The 22,971-nt window shown below is 40.7% G+C and overlaps 1 protein-coding gene across 5 annotated transcripts in view; it reads right to left on the bottom strand.

Moving 5' to 3' along the window:
• Nucleotides 1–14,336, bottom strand: part of ppargc1a (peroxisome proliferator-activated receptor gamma, coactivator 1 alpha) — a 248,901-nt gene extending 234,565 nt beyond the window's left edge. For all 5 annotated transcript variants that reach the window (XM_044183600.1, XM_044183607.1, XM_044183608.1 and 2 more), the window contains exon 1: nucleotides 14,108–14,336. In XM_044183600.1, the coding sequence (XP_044039535.1) occupies nucleotides 14,108–14,188 (81 nt within the window). In that variant the 5' untranslated portion in view covers nucleotides 14,189–14,336. The remainder of the gene's footprint in view (nucleotides 1–14,107) is intronic.
• Nucleotides 14,337–22,971: the final 8,635 nt, after the last annotated feature.

Genomic DNA, 22,971 nt, shown 5'->3' with positions numbered 1-22,971 from the left:
TGCTGATGTTTAGCAGGTATAATGTTTGCCATGTTCAACATCTAAGTTTAGCATGTTAGCATGCTAACATTTGCTAATGCGCACTAAACACAAAAGGACAGATGAGGCTGATGGCGATGTCATTAGTTTTGCAGCTATTTGATCATCAACCAAATATTGGGCAAATTGAAATTTTGACCTGATGATGTCAAGTTACAGGATCACTAAAATTGTTACATTCATCCTGAGGAGAACATGAGTGTTCGTATCAAATTTCATGACAGTCCACCCATTAGTTCATTAATTTCACTCAAAACCACAAATGTCAACCACAGGGAAAAGTTACAGGATTACCAAAGTCATTAGGATTCGTCATCTGCCCAATTTCTTTTTTTGTTTTGTTGCAAATTCACTTTCACTGATTTCACTGGATAAGTGAAAACCTTGACCTGCTGCTCGCACTAGATCCAAAGTCAGAGGATCACCAAAGTCAGGATTTGTTTCTAAACTTATAAGTAAAAAAGTAACAAATCTCACAGGTTGATACCAAGTTCACAAAATAGTAAATGCTAGGACCAAATTGCACAAGTGATATCTCCATACTTTAAAGGCTGAGTACGTGCGATATTGAATTTTGGGTGTAAATGTCCATTTTTGGTTGTAAATATAATTTGCTTTTGTTCTGGAGCTATAATCAATGAAGGACTGAGAGTAAAACAATCATAATGCTAGAATCATTTGTCACAGGGACTTGACGGCATCAATCCTCAGTTGTTCCATTTAATCACATTTAATCGATCACTTCTGCGATCATTTTTAATCTTGTTTTTTTGTCACCCACTTTGTTTTGCAGTTGGATTTTGGCCATCAATAGTCAAGAGTCCTATCATTTATTGTCTGGTTTACAGCAAACACAGAGGTTGATGTTCTTTTCAGGGGGGTTTTACTCTTCTCTGGGAGCTGGACGGCTCCTGGTTAAGGAATCAATTTGACTGGACAGCCTTACAAATTGCATAAAGAGACAAAGTTGTCCTTGGAGTGCGCCACAATTGATTGATGGCTCAACACACTTGCACCGTAAATCCTCCCGACAGAACGGAGGCAAATCAGTCGCCTGCCTCTGCTCCCCACCCTCCTGTGCTATTTACCTGTCTCCCCTTCTCTTCCCTCTGCCTTTTCTCACACAAAATGCCATATGATTTATTCAAAACAAAGTCAAATTTCTTCCAACCTTTATGTTTTGCCACAAATTGTGCAAACGTGCATTGGCAACACACAAATATACTTATCAGACACTTTATATGTAAATTTGCAGTGAGAACTGAATGACAGTGAGTTTATGTCGTGAGGCTGTTACAAAATTAAAAAAGCCATCTTCTGTTGGATTCAGCTTCATCTAGTCTTTTTTTTTTATTTTTTAAATCAGCTCTGTCGCCATCCCACACGATATCATCATCTTGTGATGTGAAAAACAAGGCATCGGCAAGCACAGTTTAAAGCCCAAAGTTAACAGCACTTGGGAGATAAAACAACTCTCAGGGGCTGTACTGTGCTAAGGAAATGGCAGTCTTCCCTGGGGAGGCCACACCACTGTTTGTTTCTGGAGAAAAACACTACAGGCATCTTTTTAAAGCACCCCCACTAATCAGAAGTGATCTGTTCACATGTGCTATCCACTTTCCCTCGGGAAGGACTGGAGAAAAAAATAAAAAAAGCGTAGGCTAGTCACAGACACAAGAGAACAATGTTGGAAATAAACATCCAGAGAGGGAAAAGGGGATGAAGATGGGGTACTAAACTTGACCGAAAACTGCATACAGTCTATATTTTATTCATTTGTGCATGCATGTGTGTACAGCAGTGCAAAAATACTTGTTCTGCAAACATGCTTTTGCTGAATTTCACGCAGGTGGAATGTAAAAGATGGCCTGAAGAAGAAAAGAAACCAAACAACCAATCCAGCAGCACTACTGCTCAAGAATTCTTTTTTAAAAAGATTTAACCGTTTCTTGGCACACACAAGGGCAGAGTGGGCAGAGACTCGCCCTGCCTAATGAACACACTACAACTGGATGATACTATAGCGCCTGGGGTTTGTGTGAGCAAATGGATGGGTAACTGAGTGAGTATATACTGTAGTTTGAATGTGTTTTAATAGAGTATGTTCATGTTGGTGCGTAGGTGCACGCAACACAAAATAAGCCATCTGTTCAGGATTCAAGTGAATGCTACCCTTCCCCAACCACAGTTACGAGACAGAGTGAAGGATATGCAGAGAGTTAAAGTCTAAACTAGATCCTCAAGGGGGAAATATTTGATTCCTTCTGTTGTATGCATGTTAGTGTCCTTTCATACCGTAACAGATAGGTATAAATAATTAAGCAGCCTGTTGCCCTGAATAGCCAGAGAGCAAAAGAGAAGAGGGCGGACAGAGGAAAATTAACAGTGATCAGCCCTGCTTGCGGCATTTTAAAGTACCATAACATTGTCATAATTAGGTCCTCTCTCTAGGAATCACCAAAAATTTCTTCTACTAGGACAATAGCCTTCTACACGCTCCCTCTCTTTCTCATAATTAAAATACAGCTTTTCCTGCTGCTTACATGAAGATGTAGTATGCACCATATTCTCTGTCACTTTAATGAGAGCGATAAATGCTATGCTAGCTTTGGCTATTTATAAATTTTATGGCACAAATTGTGGCATAAAGGGCACAAATCAGATGAATGACAGACGAAGGACAGCTGCGGCATCATCCCTCCATTAAACGCTGCAAATGTGGCCCAAGCAGTTAATTAGCCAGAGAGGGCCTAATCAGAGTTTTGGAGCTGTGGTCCTCCCCAGGTAACACACTAATAGGAGAAGCTTGTGGAGACACAGATGGAGTAAAGAGTGTGGAAACAGGGTAACTACTGGCTTTGGGCTTCTCAGAAGAAAGGCATGAATATGCCACAATAACCTGCTTTGACCTGTGTGTGTAAAAAAGATAACTTGTGAGTTTGGCTGAATTGGTCAGTTTTTGAGATAGTATGATATATTTATAATTAATGAAGTTGAACCAGAGGGTCAGAACCCCCAATGGGTCACAGGAGAAATCAGAGGGGTTGCGAGATGATTAAAGGTGCCCTGTGGAAATTTCTTGTAAACAAAAACAAAAGTTATGTTTACAATCATTATTTCTCACCAAAACACACTGCGTATCCTTGAGACCTTGAGGTGTTGAGTGCATTTCGTCCCTTAAAAATTTGCAAGGTCGTTTTTTTTTAATATTTTAAATCATGCGTTGTTTACATACATGTTTGCTCGCTTGCTGTCATCTTCCTCCTTTTTTCCCCCCACTTTTTGCCCACTTATAAAAACATTGATCTATATCACTACTAGCGGACAAGACAAGACAGCAAAGAAGATGCAGAATAAAGAATATGTTTTTTTTGTCATGAAAGTGTTTTACCTCTTCAGAGCATCACTTGTTAGAACCATTTCTATATTTTAGCTACTTTAACTAGAAAATAAACTACTTTAACCGAAAATAAAGGAGGTACCTGATCCAATGTGAAGCTGCCAATTCCCCAATATTTTAAACCATGATTTGATCATAAAAAAGTGCGTCATTTAGAAAGGCCTTTCAATTTAAGACGAACTCTGTATAGTTTTTTTTAATTTATCAAACTTTTATCGGCACCATAATGAAAAACAGCAGTTGTCAAACTTACTCATCAGTGTGTAACAGAACGTATTAAACCACAAATATAAAGTGGAATTTTCTGCTACATCACTCTTTGGTTGAACTGCTCGCAAATTACAGATATAACGGAACCTGTGTCCGTCTGGATAGTCTGGAGTAGGCATTGCTTGGATAGAAAAAGGTCATAATCCAAAAAAGGTTTGGAATCCGTGGCATAATGGACTGCTGTGTGATCGAGAGATAGAAGGTATGATGGAAATTGCCTGCCTCTCTCCTCAGACACACAGTGGAGCAGTTGCATCCTGAAGTCAACAGAGGACAGAAGCGAGCACATGTCCTCTGTTAATATGAGACAACAATGGAGGAGCTCACACTGAGGCAAACATTCACTGAGATAAGACACACAAATGCCTTAAGCACCCTGAAGTTAATCAGAAAGGTTTTCTGTATACATATCAAACAGGTCCCCCAAAATAAAATCCAGCCAGCTCCTGTTACGTAATCTACCAAACAATCAGCCAGCTAGCACATCTCACAGAGGAGAAAGAGTTAGAGAAGGAGGCAAAGACAAGGAGGAAGAGAGGAAAAGGCAAAAATAAATGAAAGTCAGGTTGTCCTGACTGATGATGTGATGCTGTAAACAGGGAAGCTTTCTAACAATTAAAGAGCAGGGGCTTATTGATTTCCAATGGTGCTCTCAAGTGACTTGCTGGCTGTCACAATGAGGCCCGGGGTAAGGTGACCATGTCTCTGCTCAACGTGATAAACCTTGCATGTCATCAGGTAGCGAGGACGAGGTGTCCCCCTTCCCCACCTCACCCTCGCTGCCTCCCAGACTGCCGCTACAGCATTTATCACGGTGCGTGGAATCACGGGCTGCTTCATTTAATAATGAAGTCACCAAGGAGTTGGTAAGCGCAGCCATCACATACCAACATGCCAACGCAGGAGTAAGTGAGTCAAAGTTAAGAGCTTTAGAGTACAAACATTCAAAGTTCTGGTGTTCATAAACACAAATTCTACGAATGCAATCGTGCAACTCAATGTGCAGCTTTACAGGCATCATGGGAAGTGCTAGCAACCTAGATGAGGGGTCAACTCCAGTCTTACTCCGGCGAAAAACAACCATAAATCAGAAGACGAGCTGTCACGTGAACAGATCCATCATGGGCCAACCCGCAGCGCCTAACACATGCATGCACACACAAATGCTTGTACCACGGTGAGAAAAATGGAGAAAAGGCCCATGCAGATTGATTGGCTCTTTTAAATGAGAGGCAGTGGGGTTATGTTGATCGATTCCATGGATAATTGACTGATTCTGGTGTTGTTAGAAGTGGAGTAACGACTACATGTCAGCGCAGTGATTTGACACAACCCACGGGCATCTTAAGTTATAGACATGGCTTGGAAACTGAGCAAGGAAGTTGATAACATTAAAAAATAAAATCCTTGTTTTTGCTCTCTCCTGAGATCTTTGGACTGCGTTAAAATGGTTTAGCAGGCAAGAGGTCCTAACAACGTGCTTGCTGAAAACACTTAAAGCTGTAGGAAGCCATAGAAAACTTGGAAATATGGAAAATATCACCAATTGCAGAAATCCACAAAATAGAATCGCATCCCACAGTAAAATGATTTTGTTTGCCAAGCTCATTTGCGCTGTATTTTAGAATTGAGTCCTGGCAGAAATGCATGCTGCATATAAATATCTTTTTTTACTGTCACTTGAAGTAAAAGTTGATTGGAATTTTTATGGCTGAGAATTCAGCCAAATGAAGAGGCTTCTCATCTAATATTCCTACACCTCCGCCAACAAGTCGCCATTCTCTCAAGTCTAGACCAATCAATGAATGAACTTATTACTCAGGCATTAAAAGGCAAAGACGTGGAGGAGTAGTAGTTTGGAAACCTTCCCGCTTTGTGACACAGCATTTCGCAGCTGTTCAGAATTGTCAGTTGGCACCAGGAAAATAACAGATGAAAATGGAAAAGCAGAGAACTGCAAACTACAAATTCAAGATGATTAGTTTTCTATAAATCCATGAGAAGATACAAGACAGAAAAAGGTCCAGAAAATGCCAAATCACTTGTGAGTGAAGGACCCCTCCCCTATGGTAAAATTCAGCCAGCTTTATTATGCCAAGAGGTGGCCACGGAGTGGAGGAAAGGACACTGATGCATAGAAAGCAAAGCGACATTTAATTATTCTTGGGGAAAGAGCACAAGCCCTTGGCTTGTTTACCACTTTACTGGAAACAGCTTATGATTGCTTTGTAATTATCTCCTTGATAATGTAAAATTTACCCCCCACCTCCTTTCCGTCCACTCCTTTCCGTAGAACACCACGCAAAAGTGATCAAGCATTCATCATTTAGCCCAAATGTTTTAACTTTTATTTGGGGGAGGTGGAGGGAGGGCTAATAGATTATGGGTAATGAAGCAGCTCTGGCAGTAACACAAATAGGACTTGTTGTGAAAGACACAGGCTAAGCCACGCCTGTGCTGCGATAATCAGTCTCTCTTTTGTCTCATGATAAGCTGAGAGCCTAACCTTCACCCAAAGAGCACATTATTTCCCCTATGAGAGACTTAATGAGACATTAGCCATACTAACAAATGGTGGACGAGAAAGTGAAAGTGACTTTCCAGGTAAAGGCCGTTTGCTTGACCATAATCAGTCCCCAAGTGCGGCTAAAAGATAGAAACAACTCTGAGTCTCCGTCTCAACAGCTTGCTGTGGCTTTTATGACGGGCCTCCCAGGGCCCATTGAATGGCATGTAACATCTTAATATCCCTCAAATAGAACAGGTAATCTGCTTTTGTTGTCGGCTAGTCTGCTGTGATGCAGGCAATGCATTTTGTCCAATTCTGTTTACGTGTAGCACAGAACTAAAAAACAATTGCCTCTCAGCTTGGGGATCATGTTAAGCTTAGTTTTATTAGTTTATTGTATTGAGGTTTAATACAGAAATAATTCAAAATGGTACTATAGGGTTCAATAGCAATATAGAGCACCACTATCATTAACCATTAAGTGTGGAACTAGCAATGCATTTAAATGCTATTTTAGATCATGTCAGTATGTATCTGGCATTATTGAAACATTGAATCATGCATTAATATACTTTTCTTTTGTGTAGCACAGAGTGGTTTGGAGATATGGGACTACAGACACAGCGGTGGATGGATAAAGAAAGGAAGTGACGAGCCGGTGCATGAAGGGGCCCCGTTCCCCCGCCGGGCCTCCCAGCTCAATTAGCTCAGCTCATCCCGGCTTTCTGCTGATGGGGAAAATCAGCAACACCACACCGTACCATACAGTCCAGGGAGTCTAGCCTGTTAGTGAGTGAATGAGTGAGTCAGTGTACACATTATGCGTCTGTTCAGGTCTCACATGCAGATTTTGCATTTGTGTGTGTGTGTGTGTGTGTGTGTGTGTGCGTGCGAGTGAGTATGTGTGGGCCGTCTCATCTCTGTTAGACTGGAGCCCCACAGTGCTCTCTGTATCAAACACCTGAACCAATTAGGCTACACTCCCCCCCCCAAAAAAAGAAAAATACCTAAAGCCACTTACAGTAATGTCATAAACAGTCATGTAAAATTTAAGTTATAAGAAGTTTGTCTGGATTCACTTATTGAGATAAAAAAAAAGATGAACTGGAGAGAGACCAAGACCAAAAAGTCTGAGTTAAGGATTACGAAAGGTTATATTCCAACACTTTTCTGCCAACAGCTCTAGGCAATGAAATAAACTTCTTCACATCTAAATATGTAACTCTCAGTGAGCACCAACAGAAAAGAAATTGATTAAAACTTTTTCTTTATTCCTGTGGCAATCAAACTCTGTCCTGAGAACATTTTAGCGCAGTGTTGTCCCAACTGTGAAGGTACTCTAGGTGGTCTGCATGTGAGATGTAGTACATAAATCATTGAGACGGCCCATGTATGCATTTTCAGGATGTCCTAAAGAAAAGGAAAAAAAGGCCAGGGTCTGAAGGAGGCAGGCTATTGCTATATGACAGGCAGGGGCTGGGACAGCAGAGATGTGATGCACGTGCATGTCTCAAAGGCAAGTGAGATGGAAAAGAGCACTCAGTGTTGAACAAAATACGTGAGTGAAACTGCTTGGCCAGCACAACTCAAGGCCAAAATCTACTTAATCATGGAATAAGGACAGTTCTCACTTGAGGACCCACAAACACTTTATGACACACAATACATTTACCTGACAACACACACTCATCTCATCCACTGCTGTAACTCTTCCCAGAAATTAATACACCTCTCACACATGCTCAGTCTTCCTTCAAATATAGCTAAGAATGCTGCAGTGCGCCAAGTAACTAGCTAAACAAACAAAGTAAATACACTGATAATGCCGATGATAACATCCAAGGCGAAATGAAAGGATGAAGGTCAGTAATTGAGAGAAGGTGGGGAGATAGAGGCATGGTGTGGTTTGTTTTTCTCCTGGCAGGGGTCCATCTGGGCGCGTGCGGCAGGCTCCGGGGCGGTGTAGGAGCACGTCTGTGCAGAGGTTAAGAAAAGCAATTAATCCACAGCGGAGATAATCAAAGGAACCTCCCCCTCTAGACACCTTGGTGGGGGAGGAAGAGAGAGAGAGAGAGAGAGAAGGGAGAGAAACAGACAGAGAGGGAGATGGGAAAATACTTGTTTACAGGCATTGCTGGCGCGATCAAAAGCGCAGGGGTTCAGCTCTGCCACCGGGGCCCTCCGTTTCAGGTGGAATTGATAACACTTCAGATGTACAATTCAATGTTTGTGAGAGTACTTTTACCTCCCGGTGAGAAGGCAAGGATTTTTCACAGTCTAAGCTGCATTTCCTTTCATCTCAGATTTTGCAAGGTATCAACAGATTGTCAATGGTGAGGAAGACATTTTCCCACACATAATCAAAGAATGTAGTCTGGAGTGCCTTCACTCCCTCTGCTATGATGTTGATTCAGACAGCACAGTGCGAGAAGGATAGAAAACAAGATTAATATCTCTGGAAACTAATATTGTGATTACATTATTTTATCTATGAAAAAAAGCACCTCACAGGGACATGATAAAGACTGAAAATGAAGCTGAAAGATATTCCATTAAAGTGTATCAACACTATTTTTTTTTCTATCTCTCTTTTCTTTTCTATCTAACTAATACTAATATAGTACATATTTGGCCATGATGGTGCACTAAAAAGGCTTCTCCTGTTGAAAGTCTTTACATCAGGTTTAACTAATGACATGACTAATGTTATAGTTCCACAGGAAATCAAAGCATGTTGCTCCCTCTTGTGGCTCACATCTCCCTTTGGAATTGAAATGAAGTGTGCTTTGGGTACATACAGTATATGTTTATGATGTGCCCATCTCTTCTCCTTTGTGCTCCAACTGCACTGTTAAATCTTTAAAAATGACCATGGAGACAGAACAGCTACAACTGAGGATAGCATCGCACTTGGGCATTGGCATGTCAGTATATAAATAAGTACCGAGTGCCATGTTGCTGTTTAAATTATTTAAAAACTGTGTCTGTTAAATTCATATTGCTTGATAGAACCCCACTGTCCATCCCCACTAAGCAACAGTAAGCTCAAAACACTTGCTTTGGAGACTAAAGCTTCATCTTCTATATAAATTTTACTTCCTTTTTATTTCTGTGTACATATGATATAAGACATGGTCCTCTGAATCAGTACCCATGTAAACCTTCAAACAATAACCTACCCCTGAGTGCCAAAGTGCCAAAATGTAGCTATATGATAAATTTTGAGTATGTAAACATCTTTCAACAAAAACTCTGGCAGACGGTTAGCAGGTCAGCAGTGAGTAAGTGGCGGCACTTTCACAAAGTCTTGATTAGATAATTACCCATCCATATCTTGGCAATATGTTGCTGGGGAACAACAAGCTTCTCATTAAACTGCCGACAGGCCCTGCTCCTGTGGGTTGCTATCAAAAGCAAGGTGTTCAGCGGGCACACACTTGTTGATTAAAAAAAAAAGATGTGCCAACATGGAAATTAGACATACTCCTTTGGGGGTAGTTGTAAGAGGTGGGAGTAGTTCTAGGTACACAGAGCACATCCATCATGGACTGAAACCATGGCAAAAAGTAAGTGAGTTTCTGGAACCTGGAACAGGTAATAAAGCTTTTTTCAAGTTTTGCCTGAAGTACTTTCTGCATTGCTCCATTTTAATCCTAATTTGGAATGGCCAGTTCAGCTCATACCGCAGTCCTTATCACTGCTAGCACGCATCTTTGGGAGACAGCCATGAGTCTCTGCTGATACACATGGGCTAACTCAATCCACAATCGATCCCTGCTTCTCTATTTACCATATATGGAATAGACTTTTTCATATGTCAACAATGACATTTCTCAAATCATACTCACTTGTGCCACTTCATAGCACTTGTGATCATTTGATCTGCTATATAGGGTGTCATGACTGTCACTAGTCACTTGGGTCAACTCAACAACAGACTCACTAAATAACTAAATAGTGTGAATAGTGAATTATGTCAGACACGCCTTCGTGTTGCACCAGAAGCTTTGTGACAAAAGGCACCCTGACCAACCAGTAAGAGTGGCTAATGCAAAAACAACATCATGATCCCTCAACGGCTTCCCACTGCCAGTTGTGTTTGAAGTGGCACACGACCAAACCAGTGGCAGCACTGAAGTGGCACCACGGGAACTGAACCAGAGTCTCTTCAGTGGTGTGTGTGAGTGGAGCTTCAATTAATTTTCACTATCGATTAATCTGTCAATTATTATTTTTTTTATTAATTGATTAATCGTCTAAAACATCAGAAAATAGTGACGATGCCAACAAGTTTCTCAGAGTCCAAGGTGGCGTCTTCAAATGTCTTGTTTTTGCCAACCAACAGTCCAAAAGCCAATGATTTTCAATTCACAATGATATAAAATAGAGAAAATCTGCAGTTTTTTGCTTGAAAAACAATGAATCAATTATGAAAATATGACAATTTTTTTGTGAGGCAGAGGATAAAAAGGACAAAATCCACCAACACTGAAAATATACAATTTTACTTCAATCTCTTGTCAATCAACATGGAGCACATTGTTCTAAACTCAAACAATATCAACAACAGAATCCACCGCACCGCTGAGTAAATGGACTGTACTTGTATAGCGCCGTTCTAGTCTTCCGACCAGTCAAAGCACTTCACGCTACATACACTGATGGCAGATGCTAACTGCTCATCAGTCAAAAGAAACTAACTAATAATTCACACGCATTCACACACCGAAGGCACAGCCCTCTGGAGCAATTTGGGGTTCAGTGTCTTGCAAGAGCCGGGCTCGAACCGCCGACCTTCTGATTGGTGGACGACCGGCTCTACCACTCTAAGCCACAGCCGCCCTAGTCTGTGATCTGAAGAGAAACACAAGTTACATACTAATCCAAAAAACTACCAAAGTTTTATCCCTTTCATGTGTGTAACGTGTGCCTCCACTAAAACTATTCGGGCTACTGACTCATTACACAGAAGAAGAAGTGACTTGCATGAATCTAATACTGTAAATAAGAGCACACACAAAGGAGCTTTCATTTAACAAAGCCACTGAGTGGGTCGTAACGTAACTTGAGCCTTGCTGTGATGAAACATGCTGTAGGCAGAAGCAGACACATAAAAAAACCCTGCATTAGTCCTTACTGCTTCTGAGAGAACGCTGTGTTACCTGCAGCTTTTTTGAAACGTCTTGAATGATAGGCTTCACCCTTTTGAGCTGGACTGCCAAGTGCTGGCACGCTTTTTGTCGAGACAAACTGAATACATTGCTTTTGAAGAGCGACGAGGGCCGGAGCAGGGATTGGAGCCTGGAATTCTAAAAAGACATGCACAAAATGTGTGATGAAACTTTCAGCACCATGGACAGCAGTCCTCAAGAAGCCTGACGGGGGGGGGGGGGGGGTTGAGATTCAGAGCAGAAAAAGAAAGAGAGAGAGATGGAGTAAAGTGGGAGGCAATGAGTTCATTTGATAATTAAGCGAAAGACATCATCTTCCCCACCCTGTGTATTTCAGCTATCCCCATGTCTGCTCTTTCAAAAGTGGAGGCGCTTGACCCAAAACACACACACACACACACACACACACACACACACATTCCTGCAGCAAGACCCAGCTTTTCCACAGTTTTTCCCCTCATCTCTGTGTCTTAGGCTGAATAATGCAGGGCCTTTACCCAGTGCTCAAGCATGAGTGGAGAATCTGGCCACAAGGACAGGCTGTGTCAACATTTCCCTTTACTTCCTTATTTATTTATTTACCCACCCGCCGTAGGGAGGGCGAGGGAGGATATGTGCATGGCTAACAACATGCTGGCCGAGCAGATGACCTGCTTTCAGAAGGTTCACTTTTTTATTTATTTTTTTAAACCAGGAAGGATTTTAAGGGGAAGAGTGTGGACAAACTGAGTTTAGGAGATTACATGCAAGCTTTTTAGGGAGACCAGGATTGTCTTTTAAACTATCCACAGAAATGCAGGTCTGCCTGCAACTAACGATCATTTCCATTATCCATTAATCCAACGATTATGTCTTCTATTAATCATTTAGTCTATTAAATATGGTTATCACAGTTCCTCAGAACCTCAAGACATATGTTAAAATTTATTTTTTTAAATTATTTTTAGCAAGTTGCATGATCTGGGAATGACAAGACTATGCTTCGTTGTTCACAAGTATAATGACAGTACAGTTTAATTGAATTCAAACTGCTTGCTTTGTCTGAAGATATTCCATTTACAGTGATATATAACTGAGAAAAGCAGCAAATACTCACATTTGAGAAGATGGAACAAGCCAATGTTTGCTTGTCAAATGACTTAAATGATGACTTGATTAAAATCATTGGACTAATTGTGTCAGCATTCCAGAAATGTATAACATGCTATCGTATTTTCAGTTAACTTAAAAGGCACACTTTCACACATTTAAAGAACCATGAAGAAAAGTTATGGACTGTTATTTAGAGTTGAACGCAAGGGATAAAATCTACGTTGCTTGGTCAATTCCTCATTGTGGATTTAAGTGCCTTAAATTTGTAAATGTGCCGCTCCCAATTGATGTGCCAAAATCCATTTAGCAGCAGAAACTGCTGAGGCTTAATTGTTGCACATTTAAAATGCCATTCACAATGACTTTGCAATTATGAATAGTGTTTGGGGTGGCTTTTGTTCCCTGTGCCTAAATAACTGTTACAGTATGACTCTTAGCACAGCCAATCGCAAGCTCAGGCTTTAAGAGCCTAATCCTCTTTAATTTGTGATTACTTGTAATTCAAAATGGTAGTCCACTAAACCAAGGGAGATTTATTGTTTAAATGTCCTCCATCACTGTATTGCAACCTGGATACTGATAACAGCGAAATAAATATCCTGTATATATATCCTGAGCTCTCATGGCTTTCAAGTAAATTACCATAAAAATCACTGTACAAATATTTTGGCATCAATCATTGAGCATAAATTGCTAAATAGCTGGGAGCCCTCTTAGCATGCATAGAGAACGATTTCATTGGCATTCTTGTGGCAGATGACTTTAGCCTCACACAAATTAGAATGTGAGAATTAAGAGGGATTTCATACAGCACGATAAGTGTATTTTAAAGGCAGAACTGATTAAGCTTGAGGGAAGAGGGAGGAATTAGGTAATTATCTCCCAAACAGACACCACTGCTGCTCTGCTGCTGTGTGAGAACAGGCCCAACACTCAAGGATCAAAGTGTTCAGCATCAAGTCTATTCTCATCAAGCAACTCAGTCCAATCCAAGTTTGCAGTATTTTAACGCCTACCTGGCAACCCATGGGTCTCGGGACAAAGGGATATGAAAGAGCTTTAGTCTTATGATGTCTACATGAAAAGCACCACTCAGTCCACAATAATAGGCTACTGAAGATGACGCATCTCACTTACTTCAAAGGAATGCTAAGTTTGTGTTCGCCTCTTATTTATTTATCGAATTCCTGGCACAAGATTTATTTTGTCTACTAGGTTAATTCATTATTGATTTCAAGTGCAGGATGTTTGAGCCCTTACAGAGAGCTGTGGAAGTTCGGGAAGGCAACCTTTCAGAAAAGTAGTTTGGAGACACTGGGGCGCTTAGTCGGCTGCTTTTCCATTTAATTACAACTAATGTCAAGCAGCGAAAGTCTGGGACCAGACCTGCTAGTAACATACAAGAGCAGGCTGAGGAGGGGGACTCGGGACCCTCTTGTTCATCAATTAAACGAAAATTAAGTTTTGTGAAGTTGCTACCTGCTCTCACCTCATGTGCTGACTCACTCGGGGTATCCTTTACAACTTCTTTGACTATTATTAAACACAGTATGTTCATTATAGAAAACAGTCAGGCTAATTTTTGCCGGAAGTGATACCGTTGTGTTGGAGAGAGCCGTGTCCTACCTGCTCGTAGCAATTCTCCCAGGTGAGGTTCAGGAGGCAGGAGGAGAACAGCTCATCTTCGGTCCGGGCATAACCGTCCATGGTGTGTGCCTGTCGTCTCGGTTCGAGGAGTCTGCGGAGTTGTTATGTTGCAAACGGAAGATTTTGTCTTTTATTTGTCTTTCCTCGACGAGTGTCTCTTTCGCTGCGTGTCTCTCTGCCCCGCTTGCTTCTCCGTCCCGGCGCCGTGGATGCTATCAAACTAACAGCGGCGGTGTTTCTGGCTGCTGCTTCCCCTGTCACGTGGGCGGCTTCTCCCAAAAAACCGAGTGGGATGCTTTTCGAGGGCGATGGTTCCCAAAGTGGGGTCCGCGGACCGCCTATAGGTGTCAGCTGCAGGCTCAAGAGTGCCCCCAACATGGTGAAGAATACTTTAATTTCACTCCATAGTTAAATGACAGGATGTTAGAAGGATTCTTGTGATTATTATTTGTCTGTAGTTCTGGTCCTCCTGAACAAAATAAGCTAGCTGGTTTTCTGTTAATTCAATTCACCAGCTGCAATTAGCCTTCAATGGCTACAATTAAAAAGAGCCTTCCTGGGCTAGTCTGAAATCACTTCACTCAGTCTTACATTAACATTTTGGACACATTTAAAGGTCCAGTGTGTAACATTTAGGAGGAGCTACTGGCAGAAATGGACTATAATATTTATAAGTATGTTTTCATGAGTGTATAATCACCTGAAAATAAGAATCATTGTGTTTTTGTTACCTTAGAATAAGCCGCTTTTATCTACAGAGGGAGCGGGTCCCCTTCCACGGAGGCAGCCATGTTGTACCACCATAGTAGCTCAGAATGGACAAACAATCACTCTAGATTGGACCTTTCTCGTCTGGGCGGGGCAGTGGCTAAACCCATGTGACACAGATACAGGAAATGGCTCTCAAGTGAGCCGTCTCCCTTCTAAACCGTCTCTGTTTACGCATCTATCAAATGCGCAGCAATGCATTGTGGGATTTCTAGCAACCCATTGTGTAGGCTACATGCTATGAATACTAGTTTTGTTTCATTGTGGGAAACCTTTTAGGGCACTTTAAGGCGCCTGGGCTTGAGTGACTTGGACTCAAGTTAAATAAGTCTGATTACTATAGACTTGACCTTACAAAATAAGAAAGACTTCAACTTTTCTTTGACTTTAACACCAATGACTCGTGACTTCATTTGGACTTTTAATTTGGACTGACTTCCTACCCGAGCCCAAAAATAAAAAATTATGTTATAAAAACGTGTGTAGCAAATACATTTTCCTGATGATGAATATACTTACTGAATCAAACTTTGCACAAGCTGGTGGGAAAGGTGTGTTTGTCACCGCAGACCAGCACAGACAACGGGTGATATCACATTCAGACATAAAAACTATGCTGGGGTCAACCAAAAATGGACGACAACATGCAAAACAATCAGCTCAGAAATAACAAATGATTTGTGTCACAGGAATAAGACACCAAGGGACACTGAAGCACTTTACTTTTAAATGTTCTAATGTTTATTTGAAAGTAACAAATACAAATTTAAAAAAAGCTCAATTCATAGCTTAATTCCAGTCTTTTTCAGCAAACATTTTCACATGTCATAACAGAAAAGGCACAAGTGTAATTAATAACATTAGTTATAGCTGCTTTCCATTTAATTGATCCAGTTGACAGGCGCTGGAGTTGTGCATGGTTGCTCATTGACTGGCTTACTGGGACACCTAAATGGAATGGAGCCATCGTTATTTACACCTTTGCTTTTCCTGCTATGGCAAGTCAAAAAGTCTGTCCTATCTAACATATCTAACGACTAAAATCTTCATTGATGTGTCTCCTCCTAATGACAACATCTTCAGTCTAAGTTTAACTCATTTTTAAAATGTAAAAGAAGAAATGCAAAATGAAGAAGCATTCTATTCTATTCTATTCGACTGAAGTCCCTGCACACCCATGGTACACCCACACAGGTGTTTGATTAGACATCTTCTCAGGACTGTGTGGGCATGCACACTGTTTTTGATTGACATCTTCCTCACTCTCCTGTTAGTTTTGTTGCACCTGTTATTGTGAGGCAACACCTTTATCATTCGTACTATTAGTATAGAGAGACGACATCATGCAGTTCCCCGCATAGCTCTGCCTAGCTTCAGCCTGAGCAGAGGTCTCATCAGACAGAATAAGTGAAAACCAGAATAAGTGAAAACCTGGGTGAGTGCGCAGGCCATTTAATTAAGATGAAATACTGAAATTAAAGTTAAAATATTAGACCTGTAATTCTTGGAAGACGTATGCTAAAACATCCTATCACTTCTAACCCCTTTTAGAACCATTTGTACCTCATTTTCTTCTCACTTTACTTACCTACATTATTTGACCGCACAAAATATAACACAGCCCATTGGACCAGAGATACATATAGCCAGAGGTTATTCCCAAATCAGGTCCCACTGAAATAGAACAATACAAAGCACAGCGAGCAAATAAATTAGTGGCAGCTGAATGTTAACCTGTAAAGTGCAAAGGTCAGTAATATCATACATTATAATACTTTTGACATGTCAGTGCAGTATACCAACTGCATAAATGTACCTGACTAAAGGTTTGCTGACCACCTTTGTGTTCAATGTGCAGTTGGTTAATGGTGCCATATAGTCCCTCAGAGTGTTGCTTCCATGATACTGAGGCTTTAATGCAGCTTCAACAGACGAGCCCTGCTGGTTTTATTGTAGCCATGCAGCCTTCAGGAGGCTGATTTACATCGGAGCCACCAGGTGAATGCAGTAAAGTAGCTGCTGGGATAGAAAAGCATTAGTACCAGGACAACCAGTGCTATAATAGAGGGAGCTGTCTGTCCACATTTGAAAAGGACAGAGGTGTCCCATCTGGAGGAAGACTTTCACTGGGTTGAAGAAACTGGTGGAGAGGTTCTCTGTGTATGTACTGTATGTCTACGTCCATTCACTGTCAGTCTGAAATACTTGAAAGTGCCACCCAATTGGCTTCTTTTTGTGATTAAAAAAAAAATGTCATTAAGTTCTGCACACATTTTGTTTTTGGAGAGTTCTGCTTTTGAGAGAACTGTGACTTGCAATAGACAGAATAGAAGATGAAACTGTCTAATCCTGGTGTTGGATAATTCTCATTGTAGAAAAAAAAGGGGGTAAAAAATAGGCTTAATTGCATTCTTCAGTCTCAGAGTAAAATAAGCACCATTTTTAGAGACACAAATCTGGGTGAGGTGACCTGAAAAATTCAGATAAAGTGATGACCTACATTACAAAGTATCAATCACATGATCTCACATGTCTAGTGTAAATACTGTGCAGTCTACAGTTGAATCAAGAGTTCAACTGCACCTGGTTTTGGACTATCTACATGTCAACACACATGATGAAAAATCAATGTGTTCAATGCAAAGCTAATTCAAAAGGTCTAGTTGCAAAAATCTTCATACCAAACACCTTAATTCACTAGATTTATACTTATTAGTATAAAATTGCCCTTATATTACTACAATGCCGTTGCAGTACCTTGCACAAAGCTTTCTCATCTTTTACACTTCAGTCTCCCTGGAGCTGTGCAGCACATCTACAGTATGGAATGAGGGGCAGGGAGTGTCCCTGCACATAAACCTACTAAAGCATGACATTATGGACCCTTCATTTGTAATGATGGGGCTCATGCATGACACAGATTAGTGTAGGCCGATAGCATCATGTAACATGTAGTGACAAAGTAACTTTTTTGCAACATGTCAACATTTGTCTTTTAAATTTTGCCTTGAATGTAGCGATTGATTGCATTTGAATTGTTTTATTAGTCTCATAGACTGCTACGAGTTTTAATCAAGCACATTATGATGGATTTAAATGAAAAGCCTGCCTGATTAAAGTTAATTTATATTCATACAGCTTTAGACAAAAACTAGGAGTTTAAGTACAGTATGTTAACCTTTAGAATAATTGTGAAGCACTGTAGAAAACCTTCTTCTGTCAGAACAAAACCAGTACCATATTGTACTCCAGAATGTGTTATCCACGTGCAGCCATGCTTAGCACAGAAAATCTTTCAATTCGCTGCAAACTGTAGCTTACCAGCAGAGCTCATTTGGAGAGCTGTCTTTTAGCACACTATTTATTGTGATGTGAGACCCGTGCAGTTAGACAGGCCTTTTGTTCATCAGTTTCCTTTGCCGGCCTCCTTGTTTGATCAGACGCGTTTGCCACGCATGATCTGCACCCGTTTGAAGTGTGGTCAATTGGCACAGTGCTGTGCATTTTCTTTTCCTGGAGAAATTGTCAAGAATTCACTGCAGTGGTGAGAGTATAGAAAGACAGAAAATGACAGTGAATGTCCTCCACGGTGATTGGCCATAACAGAGCCTACAGATTTCATCTAATTAATTCTCACAAGGCTTGTTAGCAGTGTAAATTCTGCAAATTATGGAATAAAATACATTAAATTGCTATTCCATTGAATAGTAACAAAATAAAGGATTTCGCGTTCAGCTTTCTGTGACAATTGCAGGTCTGAGTGATTTTACACTTTTTGATTATTGTGTTGCATATTTTAATGGAAATGCATTATGGGGGGGGGTAAACCAACTCAGTGCCTTGAAAGAAAGCAGGCCCTGATCTGGATGTAAAGAAAAAGAATGATGCAAGCAAGATGAAGAGCGGTTTGTTTCTTTAGCTTTATCTGTCACCATCAACCATAATCTGTCCTGTGCTGTAGATTAATTTAAAGATTATGGAGTGCCATACATTTGCACAGTGCAGTGGAGCACCAAGGCACAAGAGAAATCACAAATCGGCTCCTTTCTGAATATATGACACAGCTCAGCTTGTTCGTACACTTGTGCCTGTATCTTCAGTGAGCTTCCTCTATCTGTTTCTTCTTCCTCCCAGTGACACATGAAAGCTTTTCACGGAGTCAAATCAACAGCCTGAGATAATTCAGTGTGACAATGTAACAATTGTGTTACTGTGATTTTATGTGGGGATATTTCTATCATTCGCACATTTCTCATGAAGGCTGCGGCAGTGAAATTGGGTGAAAGTGCAGGACAGCTACCAATCCGGCAGCGTTGTGTGGAAATAAATGAGGTCAAATCAAATGTTGTTTGCCCCTCTTCCTACAGGTAGTGGCTGCACATTTCTGCACAGGTGCCTTCAGTAGTAGATTCATTTCAAACTGGCAGCCCATTTTAAACATGCAGTCTACATGCCACATCTCCCCTACATAACCAATTTATCAAGCCTAACCCGGCAGTACGTGCATATACTCCCATATCACAGAGAAGGCTGGAAAGCAACTGTCATAGATGGCATGATTGAATTGTTCCCTTGCACTGTCACCAGAGGGGCTATTACTTCAAATTAGCATACAAATTCAAACCAGGACAGATGGATTTGTCACATTCCAGTCGCCATCTTCCTGGAAGATTGGCTGTGCTTGTGCTGTGTGATGGAGATAAGACACCTGTCTCGGCTCCGATTGGTGGCGGAAAGGACCGGCGTGGGATGGGAGGAGGACTGGGTTGTGGGGATGGATTTCCTGAAACGCTGAGGTGTTCTGCAATAAACTTCCCTACCCACGGTCTCAAATGATGATGAGGCACCATCCAGGGCTCTGTGGGTGGTAGGAGATTGAGCTGTAGCACACTCTGAACAATACCTGTGTGGTGTTTGTTTGTGTTTGCTACTTTTGGTGAGTTACTGTCAAAGAGCCACATAATATGGCCTCTGACATCAGCACAGGGTGCAAGGAGGGGTATGTTAAGAACAGCTGTGCGAGGAAATGTACAGTATATCCTTGCCCACAAAGACACTTTTCAGTAGCTGAACAAAAGGTAAACTACAAATCTCATTCCAACTCTGTCAGAATTCAAGTTTTAATAATATCTATGGATTCCTATGTAAGAACATAGAGCCACTACGGAGGTACTGTATGATTGCATGCAATCGTCGAGTACCCTCATATCAGACACTAACAAAATACAACTTGGAGACATAATGATTTTCATTTGTAATTATGGCAGTGTGAATCAATGGGAAGTATTGAGCATGAAAAACGGTCCTTACCTCAGGATCAATTCCATATAATTTCCAGATCAGCTCAAACTAATGGGTTTTCTATTGGCTTCACTTTGGAGAGAGGCTAATCTCTCTGGCACCATTTTGTGGTTCTGTGTACGTTCCCAAGCAAAAGGCCATCCACTTAAAAACTTGTCTCCCAACAGTCCAAAAATATTAAAGCACACATGCTAATTTCCTGACTTAGCATATTACACAATCTGCGGGCTTAATTTAAAACTCCCTTAGCAGGTCTAGTATCTCTGCCTGCCTACTTCCAGACACTATGGAGATTGTGAAAAATGCTTACTGGTTCATTTCTGCCTCTATCCTCAGGTCAATATTATGTATATTCCCTTACAATTGATGTAAAGTTGAGATGCAGAACAGAGGAAAGCATGGTTATGCTATCATAAAGGCTACTGTGTACCTGAATAGAAAGAAATCTGGATTAGAAGCAGTTAAATAAATTGCTTTTTAAAAGGTGATGCAAGAGATTTGTGGAAACAAAATGGGGTCTTTGATTTGCATTTGCCACTGCTTCCAGACAAGGTACAGTTCAGACTTAGCTGATAAAAGAATATTGCTTTATCGTGCCTCCAACTCTTCCACACGGAATCCACCAGGAGATGTAACGAGTAGAGCTGAGACAATGAGTCGATTAATCGATCGACAATTAATTGACAACTATTTTGATACCGAATTAATTGTCTTAGTCATTTTTCAAGCAAAAATGCCAAATCAAATGTGAAGATTTTCTTGTTTTTTTTCTTTGTCTTACATGACAGTAAACGGAATATCTTGTTTTGGACTGCTGGTTGACAAAACAAGACAACTGAAATTTCTTTTAAAAAAATGATCATAATCGATGCAGAAGAACCAGATATATCGTCTTTTTTCTTCCATGCATTTTTCTTCGTCAAAACCTGGCATCTACATTACCCACAATGCAACCTGACCACAGACAGTTCAGTCAGAGATTTGGGTGTGTTATGCTAGTAGCGGCTAATATAGCTTCGAGCTATTAGCCTCAAGTAGAGATGAGGAGCGGGCTACAGAGGTCTGGTATAGTCACTTCTTTCTAACGCCACACCCCGAGATTTTTCATTTTCAAACTTGTAGTCTTCAGCCGCAACTGACGCTGACTCAAGTGACATCACTTGAGGCAATTTATCAGACTTCCCGCAGCTTCCTCTGGAGCCACAAAAAGATTATATACAACTTTTTTTTCTACATGTGCATTAGTATTCCCCAAGACCTGTAAACAGACCTTGTTATGTAAAATCGGTGGAGGTGTCTTTTAATCGATTAATCGTATAAATAATTGGCAGATTTATCAATAATAAAAAAATGTGCGTTAGTTGCAGCCTTAGTACCAAGTAAGTCCCATTTCAAAAAGTATATTCTATAAAATGCATTTAAAAAAAAGCTAGAAAGTAAAACTTTGAGTTAAGATTAATTTGCCACATACAAAATTCTAAAACATAACAATTTGAGGCACAGCTGCCTTTTAAAATGTACTTCTTTAAAGTTGAAGGGCCTGGGGACAGGTTCATAAAAGAATATGGTCAAAAATCAGCAGCAGAGGCCATAACTCGTTGCTATTTTTAGTTAGATCCTGCTTCATGAATGCCCTAGTTTTTGGAACACCAAGCCCTTAATTTGTAATGCAGGCTTTCTGTTAAAAAAATGTACCAAGTCTCCAAGTCTGAGCTAAAATACCTAGATGATGTCACTTGAGTTGTTTTCTTGAAAAAGACTTGACAAAGCCCATCCAGCGCCACAGAAGATATTATACAGTTGTTTTCACATGCTGTGTAGTACTCACAGCATGTGCTCATGTGAAAATACTACTACTAAATTGAAAATTATTACCTGTGAAATGGGTGGAGTGCACCTTTAAGAAGAAGAAAAAGCGGAGTGATTATATGGTTAAAAAAACAATGTAAAGACTTAACACACACTATTAACTGCCAGCAGCCAAGTAGCAGTAATCACTCCTTATGGATGGTAGGACCAGGATGCTCCCCAAGTGCGTGAGCCTTCTGACCTGAGCTCAGGGATAGCCCCGACCCCCCTTAATCAACTTCACGGGTAGCTTGCCTCGTTTAAGTTGTTGACTTACAGAATGAGAGGGGAAAGCTTCCCGGGAAAGTTTGTCAGAACGCATCCAACTTTCTTTGTTGCTAAGGAATTCAATTTTGTTGTTGGACGCTACAGTTTAACCTGACAAGCCAGTTGTGGTTTGACTATAGTAAAACTAAATACACACTCAAGTTGTCACTGACCATTATTCTGTTGTTGTTGTTTTTTTTAACATCACTGCGGTGCTTAGAATTCATGCTTCTCCCAACTGCAAGCTTTACCTTTCACATAAGAGGCGCTGACACAAAGCAGTACAGCCAGAACAGGCTCCAGCACAGCAGGGATTTCACACTGATCTTGTTCCGAAACATTTGTAATTAACATTCTCCCTCCCTCCAACTGTTTCTGAAGCTATCAATATCCCAGTAAGAAGATTTAACTTCCCTGAAGTGCCAGGAAATGAGCTGGATTTGGCAGGTCAAAATGTGATTGCTCAGTGCGTGCGTTTGTTTAAGTAAGGGTTAAGTGAAAAGTTTATGCAAAGATTAAGATTAAGTTATTTTAATGCTGACACTATAAAAATGTTTTAATACAAAGTCATTTTATTTAACAGCGACAGGAAGTGTGACCACAGTGCCCCTTTTAATATCTCCATGATGAGATACCGATACAATACGCTTGCATCAAAA

The sequence above is a fragment of the Siniperca chuatsi genome, linkage group LG22 (assembly GCF_020085105.1).
Source record: "Siniperca chuatsi isolate FFG_IHB_CAS linkage group LG22, ASM2008510v1, whole genome shotgun sequence".
Classification (NCBI taxonomy): Eukaryota; Metazoa; Chordata; class Actinopteri; order Centrarchiformes; family Sinipercidae; genus Siniperca; species Siniperca chuatsi.
Note: the sequence above shows the minus strand (reverse complement) of the source record. Positions and strands in the feature narration are given on the sequence as shown.